We start from the raw sequence: 21818 nt of genomic DNA on the forward strand, positions 1-21818 counted from the left end.
GATGGGGGCCAGGATGGAATCATTCCAGGAACCTAAAGGTTACATTTGGAAAAACACTCATTTCATTGTCTTGGTCTTTTTTCCTCTGAAATCAAATCCAGATGTCTTCTGAGTCCAGTCAAGTGTCAGAAAGCAGAGCTCTTGGCACTATTTGGCGGGATATTAGGAAAACCTTCAGGTTAAATAAAGGAATGAAACTCAGTTCTTACTTTTGCAACTGCTCTTATCAAAATGTCAAGCTTCCCTGCACTGCAGCAGAGGGGATGCCAGGCCATACCACTGGGTCCCTGTGACAGATGGGGTGGTGGGGGGTGCACTGGACAGGGAGCCACCCAACAGTTCATTAATGGTGGTTCGTCCTTTAGCTCTAACTCTGTGCCCAGGACAGAGCACTCTGGGCTGTCCCCCTGGAGCTGGCCTGGGGCCAACGTGGCAGTTCCTTGGCCAATAGGATGGCATTGCCCCAGAGACATTCTTGAAGGAGTATACACTGGAATGTGGGTGGTGAATGGGATTTCCAAAGGAAAATCCCTATGATTTCCTGTCCCCATGCTCCAGTAATTATTTTGATTAAAAAAAATCATTTGATAAAATCATTTGGCAACAGACATTCATTTTCCCTGGGAAGCAAGATTTCTTTGAACTCTTAGAAGCGTCCAATTTTAGTCAGTAAAATTCTGGAACTAAATAGAGGTCCTGATTGGCACACTGTGGCAAATTGCATACTTAAAAAGGGTTAAAATGATTAGCTGTATATTATCTTTATTTTCCCACAATAAAAAAGTAGAGTTGGTCAATTTTATTATGAGACAAGCTGCAGCAATATTAGGCATCAATATAATAATACCTTGGTTTTAGATCAATGGGAGGAAAAAGTAAAATTTCGCCAAGTTTTGAAACAGTTGGATCCTAAACATTTCTGTATGATTTAATAATAACTGCAATGAGTTCACAATGGAAACTAATTCCTTAGCAGAACCAGAGCTTCTGAGGTCTTCTGATGCAAGAGTATTGAAATTGGGATGAAAACAAAGAGACAAAAGTTACCAGTAAAAATCCAGAGCTAATCATTTGTATCAGAAACTCAGAAGCAAGCAACTGAGCACCCAAGAGATAAATTGCACCATTTGGCATATAATCACTTTGTTTAGGAAACAGTAGTTCAGGGCGAATGGTATCTGCTACGGGAAAACATCCTTTTAATCTTATCAGAAGCCGCTCTGCACCTGGAGTTTCGAGCCAACCTCCTTTCCCTTCATTAGAGGCTCAGCTTCACAGTGAGGAACTCCGTTTGAGGAGAAGCAAAGCCATTTACAATAATTTTTCTCCCTTTGCAAGCTGAGAAGGGTGAGTATTGAGAAGCAGCTCTATCAGATCCCCAGGCAAAATAAGAGTTTCTAGAAAATGCGAAAACTTACTTTTATGATAAAATAATTCACCCGATAAAATTAACAGCTTACAGTGAGCCACCATCTGCAGAATAAAATTGATTTTTATTTTGTTTTCTTTAAACTTTATAGATCTGCAGGGAACATGCATATGCTCAGTGGGCTCCTCCTATAAAGAAGAGATGGACTGTTACATAACGAGCAAGGCCTCACTCAATGTTCCCAAGTTTGGCTGATGGTGGGGCTGGAGAGAATCCTGAGATTAATTCGAAGATGCTCCGTTGACCAGGATCTCAACATCTCACAATCTCCTTAGACAATGAAATGTGAAGTCAGCCCTTTCTAATGTGAAACCTAAGGTGACTCTGCCGTTAAAGAAATAATTTCTTTTTGTCTTCTTTCTAGGAAGAACAAGGAAAACTATTAACATATTATCAAGTCACCTACTTAATGGCTGCTGTTTTTCACCTTGAAGCTAATAAATACAGAACCCCTCACATCTCCATAAAGAGATTATTTCCCAATGTTTTGATTAGGTAATTCATCTTTATGTATTCCTTAAGGGACTCCAACTGGACAAGTTACATGTTGAACTAAGTTACTGTTGAACATCCACAAGCCCTTTTGAGCTTGTGGAGTTAATTCAAATACATTTATCTGGATGGACTATCAGCCAGTGTGGATGGACTATCAACCCACTGAGGACCAGGGTTGGGTCCACTGACCTGGCTGACTGGGTGTACATCCTGCCCCTCACTACTGAACATGTTCCTATCTCAAAAGGACACCTGGGGAAAACATGTATATGATTACTGTCAACATCTGATGTTCCCTCTGTAGTGCCTCCCTCCCTTCCTCCTACTTCTCCCTGTAGAAGACTGCAACACACTCATTCAGTGGGCCTCTCGTGGAGGACAGACCATCCTTGAGGAGACCCATATGACTTGCCTCTTTGCCAATGAAATATGAGTGTTCTGGAGGGAAGCTTTAAGAGTCAGCATCTGTTCCCTTTTCCCTCATCTGTGATGATGGAGGGAGAGAACCCCTGGAAGCTTGGGTTCATGAGTAATTAAAATGAGCAGAGTCTGTAATAGGCAGTGTGAACAAGAAATAAACTTCATCAGTTAGCCACTGAGATGAGTGCCTAACAGTTAGCCAAATGAGATTTTTCAGGTTGTTTCTGTAGCATTACCCAATCCATCCTGCTACCTCACCAATCACAACTGGAAATATTGGTGAGTTTGTCTCTTTGGATTCCCTGGAAGAGTAATGACCGTCAGCAACTTTCAAGTTCAGTTGGTATCAGTATCTATTTGTGACCTACTGAGTTAATTGAATGAGGAGCTGGAGCATCTGGGATCAGCTCAGATGGCAATCTTCCACCCAACAGCAGCACAGATATGGCTTGATAGATCTCTTGTTTGATGAGACAATAAAGAAATTGCAAGTATAAAATAGGGCAGGGAGGAGGGCATCCAAAAGGAAGTCTTATGTGGGGTAGCAGCCAGAATGGCTGCAAGAAGTTTTAGGGCAGGATTGCTATTCTAGAACTCATGAAAATTTAATGTGGGAATGTATTAGTCAGGGCTCTCCAGAGAAACAGAGCCAATAGTTGATAAAAATGATATAGATAAAAATACAGATTTATTATAAGGAATTAGCTCATGTGATTGTGGAGGCTCAGAAGTCTGTTGTCTGCAAGCTGGTGACTCAGGAAAGCCAGTCAAAGTCTGAAGGCCAGAGAACCAAGAGTGCTGACAATATATGTCCCAGTCTGAGGGGCAGAAAACTGTATCCCAGCCCAAAACATCCGGCAGAGAGAATTCTCTCTTCATTTGCCTTGTTGTTCTATTTAGGCCCTCAATGGATTGGATGATGCCCACTCACATCTACCAAATTAAATGCTAATCTAATGCAGAAACACCCTCACAGAAATACCCAGAAATGACTTTTAACCAAATAGCTGAGCGCCCTGTGATCAGCCAAGTTGACATATAAAATTAGCCATCAAGGGACATTAGGACTATTTCCCAAGTCTGGTACTAATGAAATTGGGTGTGTATATATGCACATATGTTTTCACACATACTTCAGTGGGGGGCTAAACTTTTTGCTGAGGCACAACACACACCCAGAAATGCACACAGATCATAAGGATATAGATCGGTGAATTTTTTGCAAAGTGAACACACCATATAAGCAATACTTAGAAGAAACTCACTATTACCAGGACCAGAGGATCCTCTCAGGTCTCCTTCCCCTAATTAAGACTAGTTTCTTTCCTTTTTTTTTTTTTTTTTTTTTTTTTTTTTTAAGATTTTACTTATTTATTCAAGAGAGACACAGAGAAAGAGCAAGGCAGAGACACAGGCAGAGGGAGAAGCAGGCTCCATGCAGGGATCCCGACTTGGGACTCGATCCCAGGTCCCCAGGATCACACCCTGGGCTGAAGGCAGCGCTAAACCGCTGAGCCACCCGGGCTGCCCATCTTTCCTGACTTTTAAAGCAGATGACCTCTACCTGCTGTGTCTACTTCTTTTTCTCCATGTTGTCTTTGTGACATTCACGTGCACATAGATGTTCATCACAAGGCTTCCTAGCATGGCATGTGCACACATATACTGCAATTTATTTATCCATTCCACTATTGATGCCGTTGGAGTAGTTTCTACTCAGGGCCATTGGAGTAGTGCTGCTATGAACATTTTTGTACATGTCTAATGATGAACATACAAGTCCAGCTGTATGGGGTGCGAGGCCTTGCAGTAGAGTTGCTCGATCACAGGGTATGTGGCACCAGTTGGAATATTAATGCCAAGCCACTTTCCAAAGGATTTATGGTTCCATCAGTGGTATTTACCACTTGCTTGTTCCACATCCTTTCTAACCCTTGCTGTTTTTGTCCTCACGAATTTGAGATTTGAGATCCTGAATCACCATTTGGGTGATACCTTATGGTGATTTTAATGCACATTTCCCTGTTATTTCTTAAGTATCTTTTCATGTGTTTATCTGCCACTGGGAGTATCCTTTTAAAGTGCCTGCTCAAGTCTTTTGCCCATTTGCCCTTTGGCTTGTCTGCCGGTTTCCATGAAGATTCGTAGAAGTTCTTTATGTATTCTGGATACAAGTCCTTTTTCCGATATATGTTTTATAATATTTTCTGTCATCCCATGGGTTTTCCTTGCAATCTGTTAATGGTATCTTGATATACAAACTTTGCTAATTTTAATGTATTCCAACGTATCATTTTATGATTAGCATACTACGTGTATTAAAAAGCTAAGTCTACTCCACAGTCATGAATATGTTTTGCTACAGTGTCTTCTGAAAGATTTATTATTTTTATTATTCACATTTATATCTGTACTCCATCTGTAATTGATTTTTGTGTTTAGTGGGACGTGAGGCTGAAGAATCATTTTTTCCATATGGATATCCAGTTGGCTCAGTGCCAGCAATCAAAAAGGTCATCTATTCCTCCTGCCTGGCAATGTCACTTTTGGTCACATACCAGGTGACTGCAGAAGTGTGGGTCTGTGTCTAGACTTTATATTCTGATGCATTGATTAATTCATCTAACCATGCACTGCATTGTCATAATTTTATAATCATGATACATATTGCATTTTTAAATTATTTTCTTAACACAAATTCACAGGAAAAGATGCACTGATTCAAATGACACGGATCCTATTTTGGGAACTGTTAGCATAGTCAAAATGCCCTCAAAAGATTACACATCCCCTGACACTATTATTATTATTATTATTAATTTATTAGTATAATTATTATTTTACTTGTTTCACCTGATTTTGTCCACTTTTAGTTCTAATGCTTAAAAATAATTACACCAAATGCACCCTTCACCACTTAGGCTACTATGTGCAGGGTAATACGTTAGTGATTCTTTCAACAGATCTGCATGTTTGGTTTTCTGTTCCCCATTTTCCATGTTAGGAAACCAAGGTTCTAGACAGTTCCCTGACTCATCCACAGCTGCCCTGATAGTAAGCATCAGAGAGGCACCATCTGCCTTTCTCCAGAGCACTTCCCCCCACCGTAATATTGTATTAATTTGCAATTCTTTAGTTTCAGGTAGATGGAACGGCTTTCTCCTTATGGATGTAGATGTTCTATTCCCTCCTATTCTTCTGTCTTTGATCCTTGTACCTTTTTCAGGAGGAATGACAATTCGTTCTTACAGACTAGGGAAACCTTGCATATTTTATCCCCCACCCCACCTCCAGCCAGGAAAGAACAATTGTAAAGATCCCTTTCACATGGATATGCAACCCATTGGGGGGCTAGTGGTCTAAGGGAACTAGTTAGGCACAAATTTGGAAGATTTGTTGGCATTCTTCACATGTCTGGTGAAGAGAAAGATGTGTGGGTCGGCAGTTTGCAAGGGAAATTGAGAACACGTAGAGAGACAGCTATCCAAATAGCTGAGTATGGGAGTTGCAAAGGCTTCTAGGAGAAGTGGGCTTGAGGTTGGTTGGTTGACCCCAGAAGGAATTCTCAACAGACAGCATTCAAATAGGGAGGGCGAGCGGGGCTACCTTGGAAGTCCAAGGGTCACTGCCCACCCTGGAAACAGGCTTCAAAGGAGCATATGGACTGGTTCTTCGTCTAACATATATATTCTCTTTCTCACACACGCATCCACAAATCTCTCCCTGTCGCTCCCCTACACACTGACATTTGAGATCTCTGCCAATATTCTAAAAGGAATTTTGGCAAAAGAAGGCTCCGGTTCCTTCCGCAGCCTCTGACATATGTGCCTTGTTCTGAGCTGAGCTGTGCGAAGGCAGGAGGATGAAAGTGGGTAGAAGATCAGCAGAGGCGTGTGCCCTCTTTCCAGCTGCTTCATTATATAATTGCCATGGATTTGTATATTTTCCCCAGCAAAATTAATGTCATTTTTAGAAGAAGGTTGTGATGTGTAGCTAAAAAATATAGAAAACATGGTTACTAGATCTGGGAAGAACAATATCTGCAACCAACCTCTGTTCTTGGAGCAGATGTCAAGGGGCTCTTCTCCTTAAACTGAATCATGTGACTCTCAGAACCAGGTTTGTAAACTCTTTGAGCTCCTCCAGCATGTTGGGGGCTGGGGAAAGAAAGCAGCTAAGGGCTCCCATGGTCATCAGGACAGCTCAGCTTCCAGCTTCCTTAGATCTGACGCTGACATCTGTGAGTGAGCGAGGTTAGAAGCTGCAGGTTGCTGGGAGGACAAGAAAGACCAGGGGTGCCTGTGAAACTGGCCTGCTGGCTTGAAGCTCCCAGAATGGAGGGGTTGTTTACACTATCTTATTGGGGTAGCAGAACTAAGCCACTGGCACATCTGTAATTTTTTCTCCCTCTCTCACAGAGTCCTGTGTCCTCAGCACCAGCCATGTCGCTTTACATTTTCTTTCAATGTCAATGAGATAAAGATGTTCCTCCAAGGAAGCAGAAAGAAAAAATGAAGAGCGAGACCAAGTCTGGGCTCAGCCTGGTCTTGATGAAGTTTTGCACTGATTATAGAACTGGGGCTTTTATTTTACTACATATATATTTACAGAAATTGGAAGGAGGGAGTCAAAGTTGTTCAGGTCAGAGCATAAAATTGTGCCACCTGCCTAGAATGTGCCTCCTGCTTTTGCTGAATCAACTTTGGAGCACTAAGGAAATCCCCATTTGGAGAATGTACAATGCTCATGCCTTGGTGCTTTCCCATCCACTAAAGTCCTTAACCCTCACAACCCTGGAAGGCTGACATTACTTCCATTTTACAGTTGAGGAAACAAGCTCAGAGAAGTCTTTCCTTCCTTCGTTCCTTTCTTTCTTTTTTTTCTTTCTTTCCCCTTTCTTCCTTCCTTCCTCCCTCCCTCCCTTCCTTCCTTCTTTTCTTCTTGCTGACAATCATGCAAATAGTAAACAGTGAGGTTAAGATTTCTTCTAGGTCTGTCCAGCTCTAAAACTGATGTACAGTAAAGTTGATTCTGGTCTCAAATACAAGAGTCCTCAGGACGTAGATCCCATTAACCCTGTACACAATGTACGTCTATTTTACAAGCAGCTGTAGGTTCTCAGCAGATTGGTTTTCATGCTGGCTTTCCATATATTCCCATTTTTTACAGAACTTTTAAAATATTTTATTTTATTATTATTATTATTTTTTTAGAACTTCTAAAATATTTTAAAGGATTGGTTTTCCAATCATGGATATATAGACAGTCTCAAGATTTCTGGGAGAACTAAAATATTCTTAGCACGCTGGTTCATTTTGACGTGAGTAGTTTAATCTCCTACCTTCACGACAGCAGAGCAATTGGCAATCCCATCCCATTGTATGTTTAACCATGCAGGAGGTCCATTCTGAAAGAGAAGAAACAAGTCAGGTGGCACAATTGTGTGGCAGGCAAAGTTGCCCACTCTGTGCCAGCAGGGGTAATCTCAGGAGTTCCTCCTTCACATCTCCACCCAGATCTGAGATCTGGAATCAAACTTGCCAGAGCTCTGGCTCAACTCTCTCAGTCTTGTCTAATTCACACAAAGTGTCCAGAGAAATCTGCCTCACTTGGCTTTGGCTGCAAATTTTAATAAATGAGTTTCTTAAAATTTGAGTATATCTGAATCCAAACAATTCCTTGACGTTCTGAAGCTGCTGAGTCTGCAATTCCTCAGATGCCTGGACCGTGAAAGGCATGGCAGGAAAGAACATTCCAAATGCACTGGCTACACGGTCTACACCTGATTATGTGTGATGTACAGGAGTCATCAACAGAGGAAGAAGGGGATGGACAACGTTCAGAATGTGAGGACCTGGAGGGCTTCGTAGTGAATTCTCCAATACCTACCATCGAATGGAAGTAGCTAAGCTTTGTTGAAAGTGGATATAAAACCAAAGACTGTAAGTAACTAGCCTGTGGCCACACAAATCAATGCTGGAAGCTGAGAATAGAAACCAGTCTTCTGACCTCTAGTCTGAGACTCTATCCATCATCGCTGTCTCCCTGGAGCTAAAATACACACTTCCCTTTAAAAAACAAATGGAACAGCATGACCCAATGAAATGGAGTCCTGTTGTTACCATTGTCATAGCAACCGGATTCAGAATTCAAGGTACAAACTTTTATTTTGTGGGTTCTTGGAGTGTGGGGGCCACTGGAGAGAGAGTGGTCACCCTGTTTCCAAAGACATAAAGTTGAATTCTTCTATGACATGATTCTTAATGCTGTCATAAAAAGCTCCAGTGATTTGAGTTTTAAAACTTCTAGATGGATAAATATAATTTTCTCTCATAGATTTTTTTTGCTATTTTTTTTAACAAAATAAATTCCAATAATGAAAAGTATCTCCACATAGCTTAGTGAGAATCTTATTTTAATTCTATGGTTATCTTTATAGTGTCAAGGTTTTTTATAAGCTTGATGATTCAATATATAATTAGTACATTTTATAGGATTTCAAATAATCTCTAGCCAAGATGTAATTCTATATATCATCATAATGAATAGGCCAATGTTCTTCATTTTTTTTTTGTTTCTAGGGTTATATGATATGATTGCTTTCAAAAAGAAAATTGTCCTCCAATAGCAGTCTCTAATGCAAGTGCTTTACATGTGAAGAGGATATAGTTATATGCAGCAGAAATTCCCACTGTCCACTCCCCCATCGTCCTAGTTCTTAGAACCCCAATTTCATCCTCATCTCTTTGCTATCAAGCCAAATGACTATGTGGCCATGTCCATCAAAACAAAATGTGGCCGTGCATTTTGGCCAAAGAAATGTAAGTCAAAGTGCTTGTGCAATTTCCAGGAAGTGTCTCTAAATGGAGGAAGGTGACCTTCCTCCTTAGTCTCTGGCTGTGATGGCTGGAGCTCTGGCATTCAGCCAGGATGCTGAGGCTATGGGACATATTCTAGAGATAGCAGAGGTGTGTCTTAAAGACAGGAGAGCAGTCCCAGGCGAGCCCCCGCAGCCTATCTCGGGACTGTTTAAATAAATAAGACAAGTAACATTTCTACTTTGTGTAAACCACTGCCAGTTTGGGCTTTCTGTCCCATGGAGTGGATACATGTAGATACATGTAGTGGCTACCACATGTAAAATGATACTATCATTATTGATTGGATTATTCTGTTAAAAACTAACCTTCCAGAGCTAAAGAAAGGAAATAATCTATCCAGTCTTTTTTCCACCATACTCCTCTCCAACCACATCACAAACAGCACCTGGAGTCCACCTGATGTTCACTCAGGCGTCTCTGCGGCCATTTACTCAGGGAACGGATAAGAGGAGTTTTCAACCCTCTCTGCAGAAAGCAAACAGCCTTAGATGACAAAGACAAATTCCTAATAAACTAGCTGTCCACGAAGTGTGAGGACAGCCAGCTACTTCATCAAGGTGCAATCTCCAGCCTGTGAAGCAATCTTGTCCTTTGTCCTTTGGTACCTTGGTACAATTAATTTATGACCGTTTCTGAGCTCAAGTTCAGAACAACCACAGAAAGGGCCATCTAATGCAAGTGGGTGACAACCTGTGAGCACAGGTCTGGTGCACTTCTCGTCTCCTGGGGGAGATCATTGAGGTCTGGCCTACATCCCCAGACAGCACTGGGAGAGGCCCAGTACTGGTTAACTAGTTTGTTGACCCCTTGCATTTAGGAGTTGACCTTTCTATTTTTTTTTTTAATTTTATTTATTTATGATAGTCACACAGAGAGAGAGAGAGAGGCAGAGACACAGGCAGAGGGAGAAGCAGGCTCCATGCACCGGGAGCCTGATGTGGGATTCGATCCCGGGTCTCCAGGATCGCGCCCTGGGCCAAAGGCAGGCGCCAAACCACTGCGCCACCCAGGGATCCCAGGAGTTGACCTTTCTAAAGAAATACATTACCTTTATTAGATAACAAGTTACAAACAGACCTGAATTTTCTGAGCAACTTTATCAGGGAGACTGTCTCAGGCTTCATGCCTGAAAGCAGGTGGGAGAAAGTGAGGCCCAGCTGTGACCTGCGCTCTGGGCAAAGGTGGAGGTGACTGCCCAGAGGTGGATGTTGAAGCACCTCTCTAGGTGCTCTCTGAGTGCAGACCTCACATAAGCAGTTGGCAGCCCTGGCACAGACATGCCACCATCCACCAGACCCGGAAATTCTAATCCACAGCAAATCACAGGATTATTTTTATTGTCAATACAATTCACCTTTCAGATGAGAACATCTAGAGGCAAGTAACCCTTCTGGTGTTTTTTAGTACAATAAGATTGAGCAGAAAATAAGCATTTCTTTTTAATGTGAAAACTTCTCTTATTTCAGAAACAATCTTTTAAGGCAAAAAAAAATTTTATCAACAATACTACTTAAATATATGATCTCTGCATGAACCTCAATATGCATTTTATACAATGTTCTTGATGTTAACTGCTTATGGGGCAAAACATACACTTATATGTGAAGCTATGTCACAAATACCAATATTAACCTCATTTCTTCATATTAACTTTATTAATATAAAACCATAAGCTTAAAATCTTGGCCTTTAACAACTTATATTTCAGGAATAAGGGAATGCTGTTCCAATTTAATGATCAAACTGCTTGGGGTTTATATATGAATGATTATTACTAATCATTCAGATGTATCACAATTGTGGTTTACAGGTTTTCTGGGAAGACATTAATATATTTTCCTTGAAATCCTCGGGTGATATTTTAATTGAGTCTTTTTCTGCTCTTTCTCCTTGTTTTACCTGATTTAGCAAGTGGAGTGCAAGCTCTGTGTGAAACAAGGAGCCCATTGCTGTTGGTACAAAATCTACTGACTCTAGAAATGTTGCCGAATTGTACATTCTTCCAACGTGTTATGTCATAATATCAGTGCATTGCAAATTGATTACGCTTGTTCAGATGCACCTCTAGGGAGCCCACTCACACATCATTTTAAGTGTGTTTGGTTGTTTTCGCTGGTTTATAAATGTTCAGAAGAAAAAGAATCTGGATTTTGTAGAAAGCAGCATTCTAAAATGGAAATTTCTCACCAGGAAGGAAGATTTCTGAACCAGTAAGTTTTGCAGAAGAGGAAAAAGAGTCAATTATCAGTTCAGGTTGAGTAGTCGATGGTGCAAACACATGACCAGCAGGAAGAATTAAGAGGAGCAGGAGAAACCTTAGAATGCACTTGGCATTGAAAGGGACCATATGTTGGCTAATTGAATTTAAATTTTGAAAAAAGAAGAAAGAGACTCAGAATTGGGAGCAATAGGAGCATTAAAATGGTCTGTAGTGTCCTGGGAAAGACAAAAGATGATAGCTAAGTATAAAAATATATATATTTTGATCAAACATCTGATAAGCATTATTTTGTTATACTTTGTTATTAAAGCTTATATATTCCTTTTACCTTGTGCTCTCATTGAACTGTCCCACCTTTACAAGAGCATCTACTTTAATGAATACATATTTTATTTTCTTAATAAAGGGAATTGTGATCCTCTTAAAAGATGAGCCAGGAAAAAAAAAAAAAAAAAAAGATGAGCCAGGGAAATCGAACTGGCAGTTTGTTCTTCCTATAATTCAACAAAATTAATTGAGCAATATGTAGTTTTATATCTGTGTGTTTGACTGCTGAGTGATTTTCATGAATACTCAATAGTCTTTGTATCACCTTGAGTAACTAATGCAGTGTTTTGCTGCTTTATAAAGATTTGTGAAATGTATCAAATTTTATAGGGAAAAAAAGCACAAGTTCATGTGTAACCTCCTCTCACTTGAGAAGAGACTACTTAGGTTAGGCAGCTCCAATGATGGCTATCCAACATGAGACTAGGGGGGCCTGGCTGGCTCAGGTGGAAGGACAGGTGACCCTTGATCTAAGGGTCATGTGTTTGAGCCCCACTTTGGGTATAGAGATTACCAATAAACAAACTTTGTAAAAACTCCATAAAGCAAATCATATTTTTAGTGCTGCAAAGCTTACCTACCCGAGTTTAAAGCCAGGCATCATGATCTATTAGAACTATTAGTTCTATTAGTGTGACTTCAGAAAGTTAAATCTTTCTGGACCTCTTTTTCTTCATTTACAAGCAAAGGATAATTGTAGACACTTGCAATATGGTAAAGATGAGGTACTGGAATCATTGAGAATGACAAGTTTCTACCTGGTAGGTGTGTTTGGGTGCAAAGCCTGATGTTTGGGATTGCCCAAAGGACAGAGAAGAGGATTTCCTTGCCTTGAGAGAGCTTATGATTTAGTGTGGCAACTGGAAAAGGTACAGGGGTGCCTGAGTGGCTCAGTTGTTTAAGCTTCCAACTCTTGGTTTCAGCACAGGTCATGATCTCAGGATCATGAGATAGGGCTCCGTGTTGGGTTCTGTGCTCATCGCTCATCCAGAGTCTGCTTGAGATTGTCTCTCTCTCCCTCTGCACACATGCTCTCTCTTTATCAAATAAATAAATAAGTCTTAAAAAAAAAAGAAAGAAAGGTACAAAAATTATAAGAAAAGATGCCTGACTGTGCAAGGATGACTATGAAGCTGCAGGGAAAGTATGAGAGGTGTTTCAGTGACAGCTTTCTGGAAAACAGAGTATTTCAGCTGGGTTATTTTTTTAAGATCTTATTTTTTTTATTTAAGAGAGAGATAGCAAGAGAGCACACAAGCAGGAGGGAGGAGCAGGCTCTCCACATAGCAGGGAGCCGATGTGGAGCTCAATCCCAGGACACCAGGATCATGACCTGAGCTGAAAGCAGACACTTAACTGAGCCACCCAGGTGCCCCTCAGCTGGGTTTTAAACTGAGATTCAGATTTAAAATCACTATGTGAGTTATACATATCCACAATTCTAAAGTTCAAAATTCTCCAGAAACCATTCTGTTTGTAACTCATGTGACTAACAACAACAACAACAACAACAACAACAACAACAACAAAAATGACCTAATGAACTCTTTAGGGAACACTTGACATGAACTGATGTGAGGCTCTTCACCATCTCTATTGCCCCACATTGTGACTATTTCTAGATTTTTCTGCAGAAATATTTGTGTGTTTGGTGATAGGGTGCTGCCCTAGACCCCACTGGTAGCATAGATTGGTTAGGTCTTGCTATCCATGAGCGACTACGAAACCTATGGCTGAAAGCAACAACCACCATTTGTGGTCTCTCTCTCCTCATGAGATCAAGGGTTGATAGGCAAGGCTGGGTAGTTCTTCTGTCCCACCTGGTGTCAGCTCTGAGTTGTGGTCATCTGGAGGCTCACCTGGGCTGAGACTTCTCAGATGGCTCACTCACATGGTTGGCAGTCAAGCCTGAGTTGGGCCCTACTGAAGATGAATCAGGTCTCCACCATGACCTTCTCCATATGATTCATTCAGACTCCTTCAGCAAGGAAGTGGGATTTGGGAAGGGTGAACTCTAAGAAGATTGAAGGAAAGCTGTAGCTTTCCCAGGGTGCAGGCTCAAAGTTTACAACGTCATTTACATTGCCTTCTAGTGGCCCCAACAAGTCACACACCAGCCCAGATTGAAAGACAAGGGAAACCTAGTACCACTCAGTGGGAGAAGTGGCAAAGAGTCTGGCTATTGATAACCTACCACAGGATGTTACGTACTCTGTGGAACAGAGTATGTAAGGCACCACCTTACCTTTGTAATGTATGATACGTCTCCAGCCCAGGAGCTTTGAGTAAGAGCGAGAAGATCTGTATGTCCTCCCACTGTGGGCTTTTAGTCCAGTCTGGTCCACTTGAACATGGAAATACACCAGTGCCATGGCTGGCACCTTCAAATATTTTTCCTAAAAGAATGATGAATGTATGAATGTTTCCTTTTGTGTATGTTAAACTTAATATCCAAATGTACTATCACAAATTTAACTAATTGCAAGGCTATAGTTTCAAAGGTCCTGTATATATTGGAAACTGAAAATATAACCTTAATATTTTCTCTTTTAAATGTATCCAGTGGAATCTAAATTCCTAAGTGATTTGATATCCACCATCGACTATTTTTAAACTATATGAACAAACTCTTCTTTTACCGGAGAACTTTTACATCATTTCTTTTGCTCATTAAATTTGCATTTCCATTATACTTCTCTACAATATAAATATGGGTATGTATTTAAATTTAATTTTCTAAAATATCATGTGATATTTTAAATACCCTGCTCTACAGCTTGAATAATTACTTCTGGATTTAGTTATCATTACAATAATTACCATTGCATAATGGAACAAAAATGAAAATGTCTCACAAATTTTGATAATTATATGAAAGAACATAACATTTTATTGAAAAATGCATCTTTAGTGAGATGGTACTTTTTTCTTCTTTTCCCTTTTTTTCTTTTCTTTTTTCTTTTAGTTCATATGTCTCTGGATGAAAATCACTTATTGCTAAAATAAAAAAACATTCAGTTCCATTTTCCATTTCTGTTTTTCAGTTTTATAAGTTCAAGTGCTTGGAGAATGCATCCACATAAATAGATGGAAATGGAAGAAAATTGTTCCAACAATGTCACTCAATTCTTTCAACTCTTTAAAGCTACCCTTCAGAAATCGTGCTATCATCTATCATCAAAAATTACTTTTAATGTTCTATCAGCTGACAATTTAATTAAGTTCTTTTGCAATTTGGCTGAAAACAGAAAAGATGAAATCTACCTGACTTATTACCAAGTCATTAGTATAGATTTCTTTCTCCATTTCTCACAGCATGCTCTCTGAGCTGGGCACATGGGAAGATGAAGGAATGGTGAGAGGAAGTCTTTTGTTCAGTGACATGGCTTTTCCTCCCTTCTAGGGCTGAGGAACTTGATCTGTTAGGTGAGTGGAAATCACAAGGAGTTGGGAGGATGTAGGTGAGGAATGTGGTGTCTGGTCTGTGAGTCTCTGTCCCACACTAGGAAAATCAGCTTAATGTTTATGCTTTAGTAAATAGAGCACTTCTGGGAGAATAGCCCCTTAGTTGACTAATAAGAACAGAGCATTTGGATATATTGGAGAGAAGGGTACAGAATCAATTAATGCAATTTATTTCCCTTTGAAAAATTCTTAACAAATTTACACTAGAAGTTGCAGGTAACTAAATTAAATATTTTACACTAGCAGAAATATGAAATGAGTCTTCATAGCTGGCATCTAGTAGAAGAGTAGTTAAGTGTTTCTGAATGAATGAATGAGATAACTGAAAATTATCTGGATTCTTTCTGTGTGAATAAGTTGCTGAAGTCATCAGATTTAATATTTTAATGCTATCTGAAAGAAGGAGTGTGTGATTTGCAAGATATTGTTTGCCTTCAACCCCAAATCATGAGTATAGACTGACACTCTCTGAGTCCAGTGATATTAATAATAAAATTAATTTATTAATTTATTATTAATATTTAATTAATAATTAAAATTGAATTTTAGTTAGCGAGTGTTACCCAACAGTGTTTTGAGAACTATAATACAAATTTTGTGTGTAGAAAGATAGAGTCAGATTGTTAATAATTCAGTGCTGTAGGGAGATGTTGCCTCTTGAATTTTGAAATAGAATTGACATAACATTGATATAAAAAGACCAATATGTTTAAATATATGAGAAGAAAACTTTCAAAATGTAATATCCTACAAGGTGATCGTGGCAGAAAAAGCTAGCTCTGAACCCAAAATGGTGCTGTCTTCCACAAGTTGATGCTTTCTGTAGGTAGTTGCCCAACTTAGAACATTTTCCAGATCAATTTTATACTTAGGTCTGGCCGTGAACCAGTTCTTTTCAATGAAGTATGAGTGGAAGTAATGTGTATCACTTCTTAGCTAGGGTATTTAGAGGCAGATGAGCCTTCTCTACTGTCTTCTTGCCCTTTTTCTGGTTGGAAAAAGAATACTTTGAGCTATCATAGCACCCAGTTATGGTGGCCCCACAAGATGGAAGATGTTAAGGTCTTTGAATCACAAGTTGGAAAAAATTGCCTACCAAACCAGGAATTTGCATTGGACTATTATATGAACAAGAAAAAATTCCATTATATTAAACAACCAAATGTTGGGTTTATTTGTTACAGCAGCTAATATTGCCCTAATAAAACAGACGTATAGATTGACTATATAACCACTTAAGTAAATTAATGCATGGTAGGTTTATATTTTATATTTAAGAGAATATAATATGTTTATGTTTAAGGAAACACTAGGTACCTGTGTGCTTAAATCTTTCCTATCAACTTAAGGGAATTAAAACATGCCTGTTTACTATTAGGACTCCATTCATACATGCTAACTTTCCAAACACCTGCAATTAAAAATGACGGGCACTGGGTGTTATTCTGTATGTTAGTAAATTGAACACCAATAAAAAAAAAAAAAAATACCAAAAAAAAAAAAAATGTTGAACTTGCAAGAGGAAACTATGGACTTTATCACATTATGAATAATTATTTGGAAAATGTCATTCCAGCATGCCTCCAAAAAAAAGTGCCAAGCAGCAGCATGTCACATTACTAAAATGATTAAGAGTTAGCAGCAAAGTCAGAGTGGTGGTATTGAATGAGACGGGAACGGTTGGTTGTTCTGGCTGTGGCATCTGTTAATTGCACTGGGTCGTGCTGCCACTGGCAAACACATCAGCATCTACAATTGGCAGTGGAAGAGGCTGACTGGCCGGAGCCCACCACCCATCCGTCTTCATTCAGCCTTCCTTCCCAAAGGCCAAGGTTATTGATGCTTTAACAAGCACACTGACAGCCTTTATCAAACTTCTGTTTAGAGTCCACTGATCACAGGAGGGCAGCAGTTCTCCCTGCAATTTATACAAACGGCTTTGAATGTGTTAGTTTTAATGATGATTTTTTTTTTAAGAGAACCTGTTGAAGTCTTCATATTTTTATTTGGTACAAAAAGAGAAGAATAGAACAAAGAATACCAGTCCATCAAATTCTCTCTGAAACTAACTTGTACTAAATAGGAGAGAAGTCAAATAGCATTTGAACCAGTTGCAGGTAGACACTCCATTCTAAATTGGCAGATAATTCAGCTAACGGAACTTCTGAAGTTTGCTTCACCCTTGAAAAGTCAGTTTTGATTACTCCCCGAGAAAATCACATGCAGCATACATTTGAGTTATATAGAGTGCAAGCGAGTTCTAATTACTATGATACCCCGAAATTCAAAACCATTACAAATTCTTATAACATCTGATTACAGTCAAACAATAGGAAGGCAGGCAACAACTTTAACTCAGCCCAAATTTCAGTCTGTAATCTGGATGTTGTGTTTACATGCTGCTAACCTTTCATCTCTCAGATTTTTTAAACTTTAATTGATGTAAACCTTTGACCATATTGACCTGATGCTTCACAGGCTTCCCTCTCCTTCTGTGAATAATCAACTACACAGAGTTGATTATAGAATCTAGCCATCAGTTTTTAGTCTATTTTGCTGCAGAAATGACCCATGTCTCTGGTTTATTTCTCGCTCACGGTCAGTGTCATTGGTGGGTCAGCTTCATGTATCTTCATTCCAGGATCAAAACCAGAGGAGCCGGCCCCTCTTGGGACAGAACATGGTCATTGCTGAAAGAAAATAAGGAAGGTGAGGCAAACACTCAGTGGCTCTTAAAGCTTCTGCTCAGATGTAGCCTCTATCCTACAGCCTCACAAAGTCAGATGGGGGAGGACTCTCACAGTGCAAAGGAGCCAATAGTTGGCAATAAAAATACTAGCTCTCAGTGGAGTCTCTTGGTCACAAATATTCACTTACACCTTCCCACTCCCACACCGCCGCACAAAACATACATCATCCTCTTGCAGAGGAAAATACCCTTCAAGTCCCCTTCACTCTGAGTCCAGGATTTCATGTGATCGCTCCATCAGCTCTGCATCTGACTCCCCTTGATCTGGTTGCCTATGAACTACAACAGCAACAATGAACACATGACAGAAGTTATCTTTGAAGAAAAATGGCACAATAATCAATATCATTTGTCAACGTGAAGTACTACTGTTCTGTTCCTTGGGCAAAATCTCCCATCCTCCCAACCTGGGGTAGGCTATTATGCTCCTTTACTGATAATTACACTTTGTTGGAACTTTGTTATTTCTCTTCCAATGGTGGTGCAAATGCAGATGGGCCCTTTAGCAAGTGTTACAACTCTCATTTACAACTCCTTAGTCTGCCTTTAGGACATTTCCCCAGTAGCGGCTGGTCCGGTCTGCTGAAGCATCTCTTTCCAATGTTATGACAATAGACGATATGGAAGACTGACATGTGATGCATGGCAAGATTGTTTAATTATGTGACCTTAAATATTTAAGGGGAAAAGGGGAAATCTTACGATCATTTCCAGGCAATGACAATTTTGGGGGTTTATTTTAATATGTTTCATTCTCAAAGATAGAAATGATAACTCCATGGTATGCCTCTCTTTCCACTTTGTATCAAGATTGAACTACAGCCACGTCCCTAAACCACAGAGAGGAATCCAGAGCAGGAGATGAAACACTGAGGCTTTCATCACAGTGTAGGGAATCCCTAGTTCCAAAATCACGACTGTCAAGTATATGATTGACTCATACTCAGAGGACAGGTGAGTGTAGGATTGGATCAGATGAACTTATATTATTTTCTCTTTTCCTTTTTCCAACTATTTTACTCTTCTATCTTCTCCTGGCAGGTGGCGATGAGAAGACCCCTAAGTCAGACATAATCTTGGTTTAGAATTCAAAAAGATAAAGACACATGGTAAGTTCAGTTCCATGAAACTTACTCTGGTGGATCATAAATGTCTGACAGACCACAGAATGTGGCTACCCAGCAAGGAGCTCTTCATCCGGCTTTCCCCTCTATTTCTGAAGCTTGATAAACAGACCCCAGAAGAAAGATGAATTGACAGGAGGCTGATTTTTATCCATAAACCTGAAATGAGATCCAAAGTCTGTGCTTCCTAATTAGATTACGGTGATCGGGCCTGGAGCCCAGGAGCCTGGGGGAAGTGAAAAGACCTGTATTGAGGCCCTCTTCTGTGGTAGCTGGGGCGCAAGGAGTGCAAGAGCACCTGTCTCCGGGGCTCCCAAACAGACCAGGTCTGGCCACTTGCTGCTGACAAAATCCAAAGGTGAAGAAATGAGTGGCAGTAAAATAAGAAAGAAATTTATTTCAGAGAGGCCAACCCCTGAAAGACACCAGACTAATGTCTCAAAGACTGTCTCCCAAGTGCTGAAAATACCTGCAGGTTTATGTAAGGAAAATATGGGGCAAAAGTGGGTGGGTGCATGCAGGTGGGCCGTGAAGGTCAATCCATCATTATCTTGGAGTCACCCACAGGCAAGTCTTGCTGGCTGGGGGCCGTCCTCATGGTCTGTCTGAGGGATGGTGCAGGCTCTGGACGGCTCTCCTCGTGGTCTGAGGGATAGTTTCTGCTGCCATCAGGGGATCCTTTGCCCTCCGGGTCTTCCACCTGAGCGGAGACACCAACGGGACAGGAGAACCCAACTGGGAAGTCTAAGGTCAAAATGGAGGCAGCCCAAGTCTTCTCACCCTATCTCCTCCATTCTGGCGCCAAGCATTTAAGCATTTTTCCCTTCGTGGTAATCTTCTTTCCCACTGCCGCCCGCCTCCAGCCCTCATCCTTCATTCTGCAGGCACCCTGGTCCCTCTAGACAGCCCACGAACCTCAGGTTCCCCAGAGCGCACCCTCTTAGAGACAACCACTCTCCTCTTTAACAATCAGAGTAAGAACTACCTGAGAATCAAGAGTTCAAACCACACCGTGGGGCGTGATGACTTCTTTTGTGAAATCAGCCTTAAAACATTGCATATTCTCCTGCTCTGTCACCCTCTCACTTTTTCTTTTTTCACTTTTCTACTTTCAAGACGACATTTTCACCACTGCTTGCTTCGTCATGAGTCCTTCTACCATCTGGAGCCAAAAGCAGTAAAATGTTGACATAACCTGAGTGTTAAATAATGTTCGGCCCTTGCAATGTTTGCATTTTAAAGGGGACCGCAGAGAGAGGAAGGAGCCGCATTCCGCTGGTGGGATTTAAGACTCACACTCAAGAGGCGATGAGATATTCGGCAGTTGGGGATTTTTCCAGTGAGCTCTCATATCAAGGCTGATTTGTGCAGTCCTACTTTACCCGTCCACCCACAACCGAATATTACTGAGCACGAAATATGGGTGAGGCACCATTTTCAGGACAAAACAGAGAAAAACTCCTGTCCTTATGAGAGCTTACTTTCTAGTGAAAGTATTCATTTACTAATAAAAGTAAATTAAAAAAAAAGTAAAATACATAGTTTGTGATAAGAAGATATGTGCCCTGGGGATGAAGGAGCCAGATAGAACATAGAAACAGAACTAGATGTATGGGGAGAGGGGGTGAAATTTTAGATGGACCCATCAGGCTTGAAGGAGGCGAGAGCGCGGAATGAAAAGTCTGACTCCACTTCTGATGTTTGCTGACAGCGACCAGGCCCACCACCTCACATCCTCCCATTCTGCCCCACATGTGGGTGGGACCAGAGTGCCAGTAGGAGGTGCAACCACACAAGCCCAGACCCCCTGCTGGAAGGGGCTGTGCAACCCCCATTCACATGGGCCCAGCCTCACACTGTCTCCACACTTGATTTAATGCTCTGCTGTCAACATCTCAAAATTCTTCATCATTTTTGAGCATGGGGCCCTATATTTTCATTTGCAATGGGTCCTGCAATTTATATAGATACCCCCTTTCTCCCAGATTGGAATCAGAGCTTAGAGGAGTTCTCATAGCAAATTCAAACTTGGTCTTCCAGGTTGTTAACAAAAGCATCACTTTTTAACTTTGGAGATAATTGTAATGATAACTTTTGAGATACATACAGAGAAAATTTTAGGTTCACATGCTTGTAGGAAAATCTTCAGAGAGATCCTAGATATGCTTTCTTCTAATGGTAACAGCTTGCATCAACAATATCTTTTTTTCAAGGTAGGAGGATAGAGCATCTATTCCTTAACAGCTTGTTAGTTGCATTTATATTTTAAATATTGAATCAAGTGAGCCTGTTTGTACTGTTCATTTTGTCTTAAACGTTAGGATTCCAGCCATGACCACCACCTTTTGCAGGAAAACTTCAAAAATAACTCTACACTCTTCTGTTTCTTCTCTCACCTCCACTCAGACTCTTGCCCCTCCACTCCCAATAGCTACTCCCAGCTACACACAAGGTCAAACCCAGCAGGCAATTCTCATTTAGCTGACCTCTTGGCAGAATCGGTAGAGCTGATTGCTCTCTCTTCCTGGACCTGCTTCCTTCACCAGGCTTCCAGCACACTAAGCAATCTCAGTTTTCCTCCTGTCTCATTGGACACCCCTCCATCCATTGCTGGTTTCTCCCCTCACCCCTCACCCCCCATTTCCCACCCCTCACTGTGTCCCCAGAATTTTAAGCCCCAGGACTCATTCTACACTCTGCTCTTCCC

At 40.7% G+C, this 21818-nt stretch overlaps 1 protein-coding gene across 1 annotated transcript in view; it reads right to left on the reverse strand.

Annotated features, from left to right (window-relative positions):
- Nucleotides 1-21818, reverse strand: part of LOC119867461 — a 47135-nt gene that overhangs the window by 3762 nt on the left and 21555 nt on the right. The window contains exons 3-5 of the mRNA XM_038583951.1: nucleotides 17836-17928; nucleotides 14019-14169; nucleotides 7686-7751 (exon numbers count right to left, since the gene is read on the reverse strand). Coding sequence (XP_038439879.1) covers nucleotides 7686-7751; nucleotides 14019-14169; nucleotides 17836-17874 — 256 coding nt within the window. The 5' untranslated portion in view covers nucleotides 17875-17928. The remainder of the gene's footprint in view (nucleotides 1-7685; nucleotides 7752-14018; nucleotides 14170-17835; nucleotides 17929-21818) is intronic.

The sequence above is a fragment of the Canis lupus genome, chromosome 34, assembly GCF_011100685.1.
Source record: "Canis lupus familiaris isolate Mischka breed German Shepherd chromosome 34, alternate assembly UU_Cfam_GSD_1.0, whole genome shotgun sequence".
Lineage (NCBI taxonomy): Eukaryota > Metazoa > Chordata > Mammalia > Carnivora > Canidae > Canis > Canis lupus.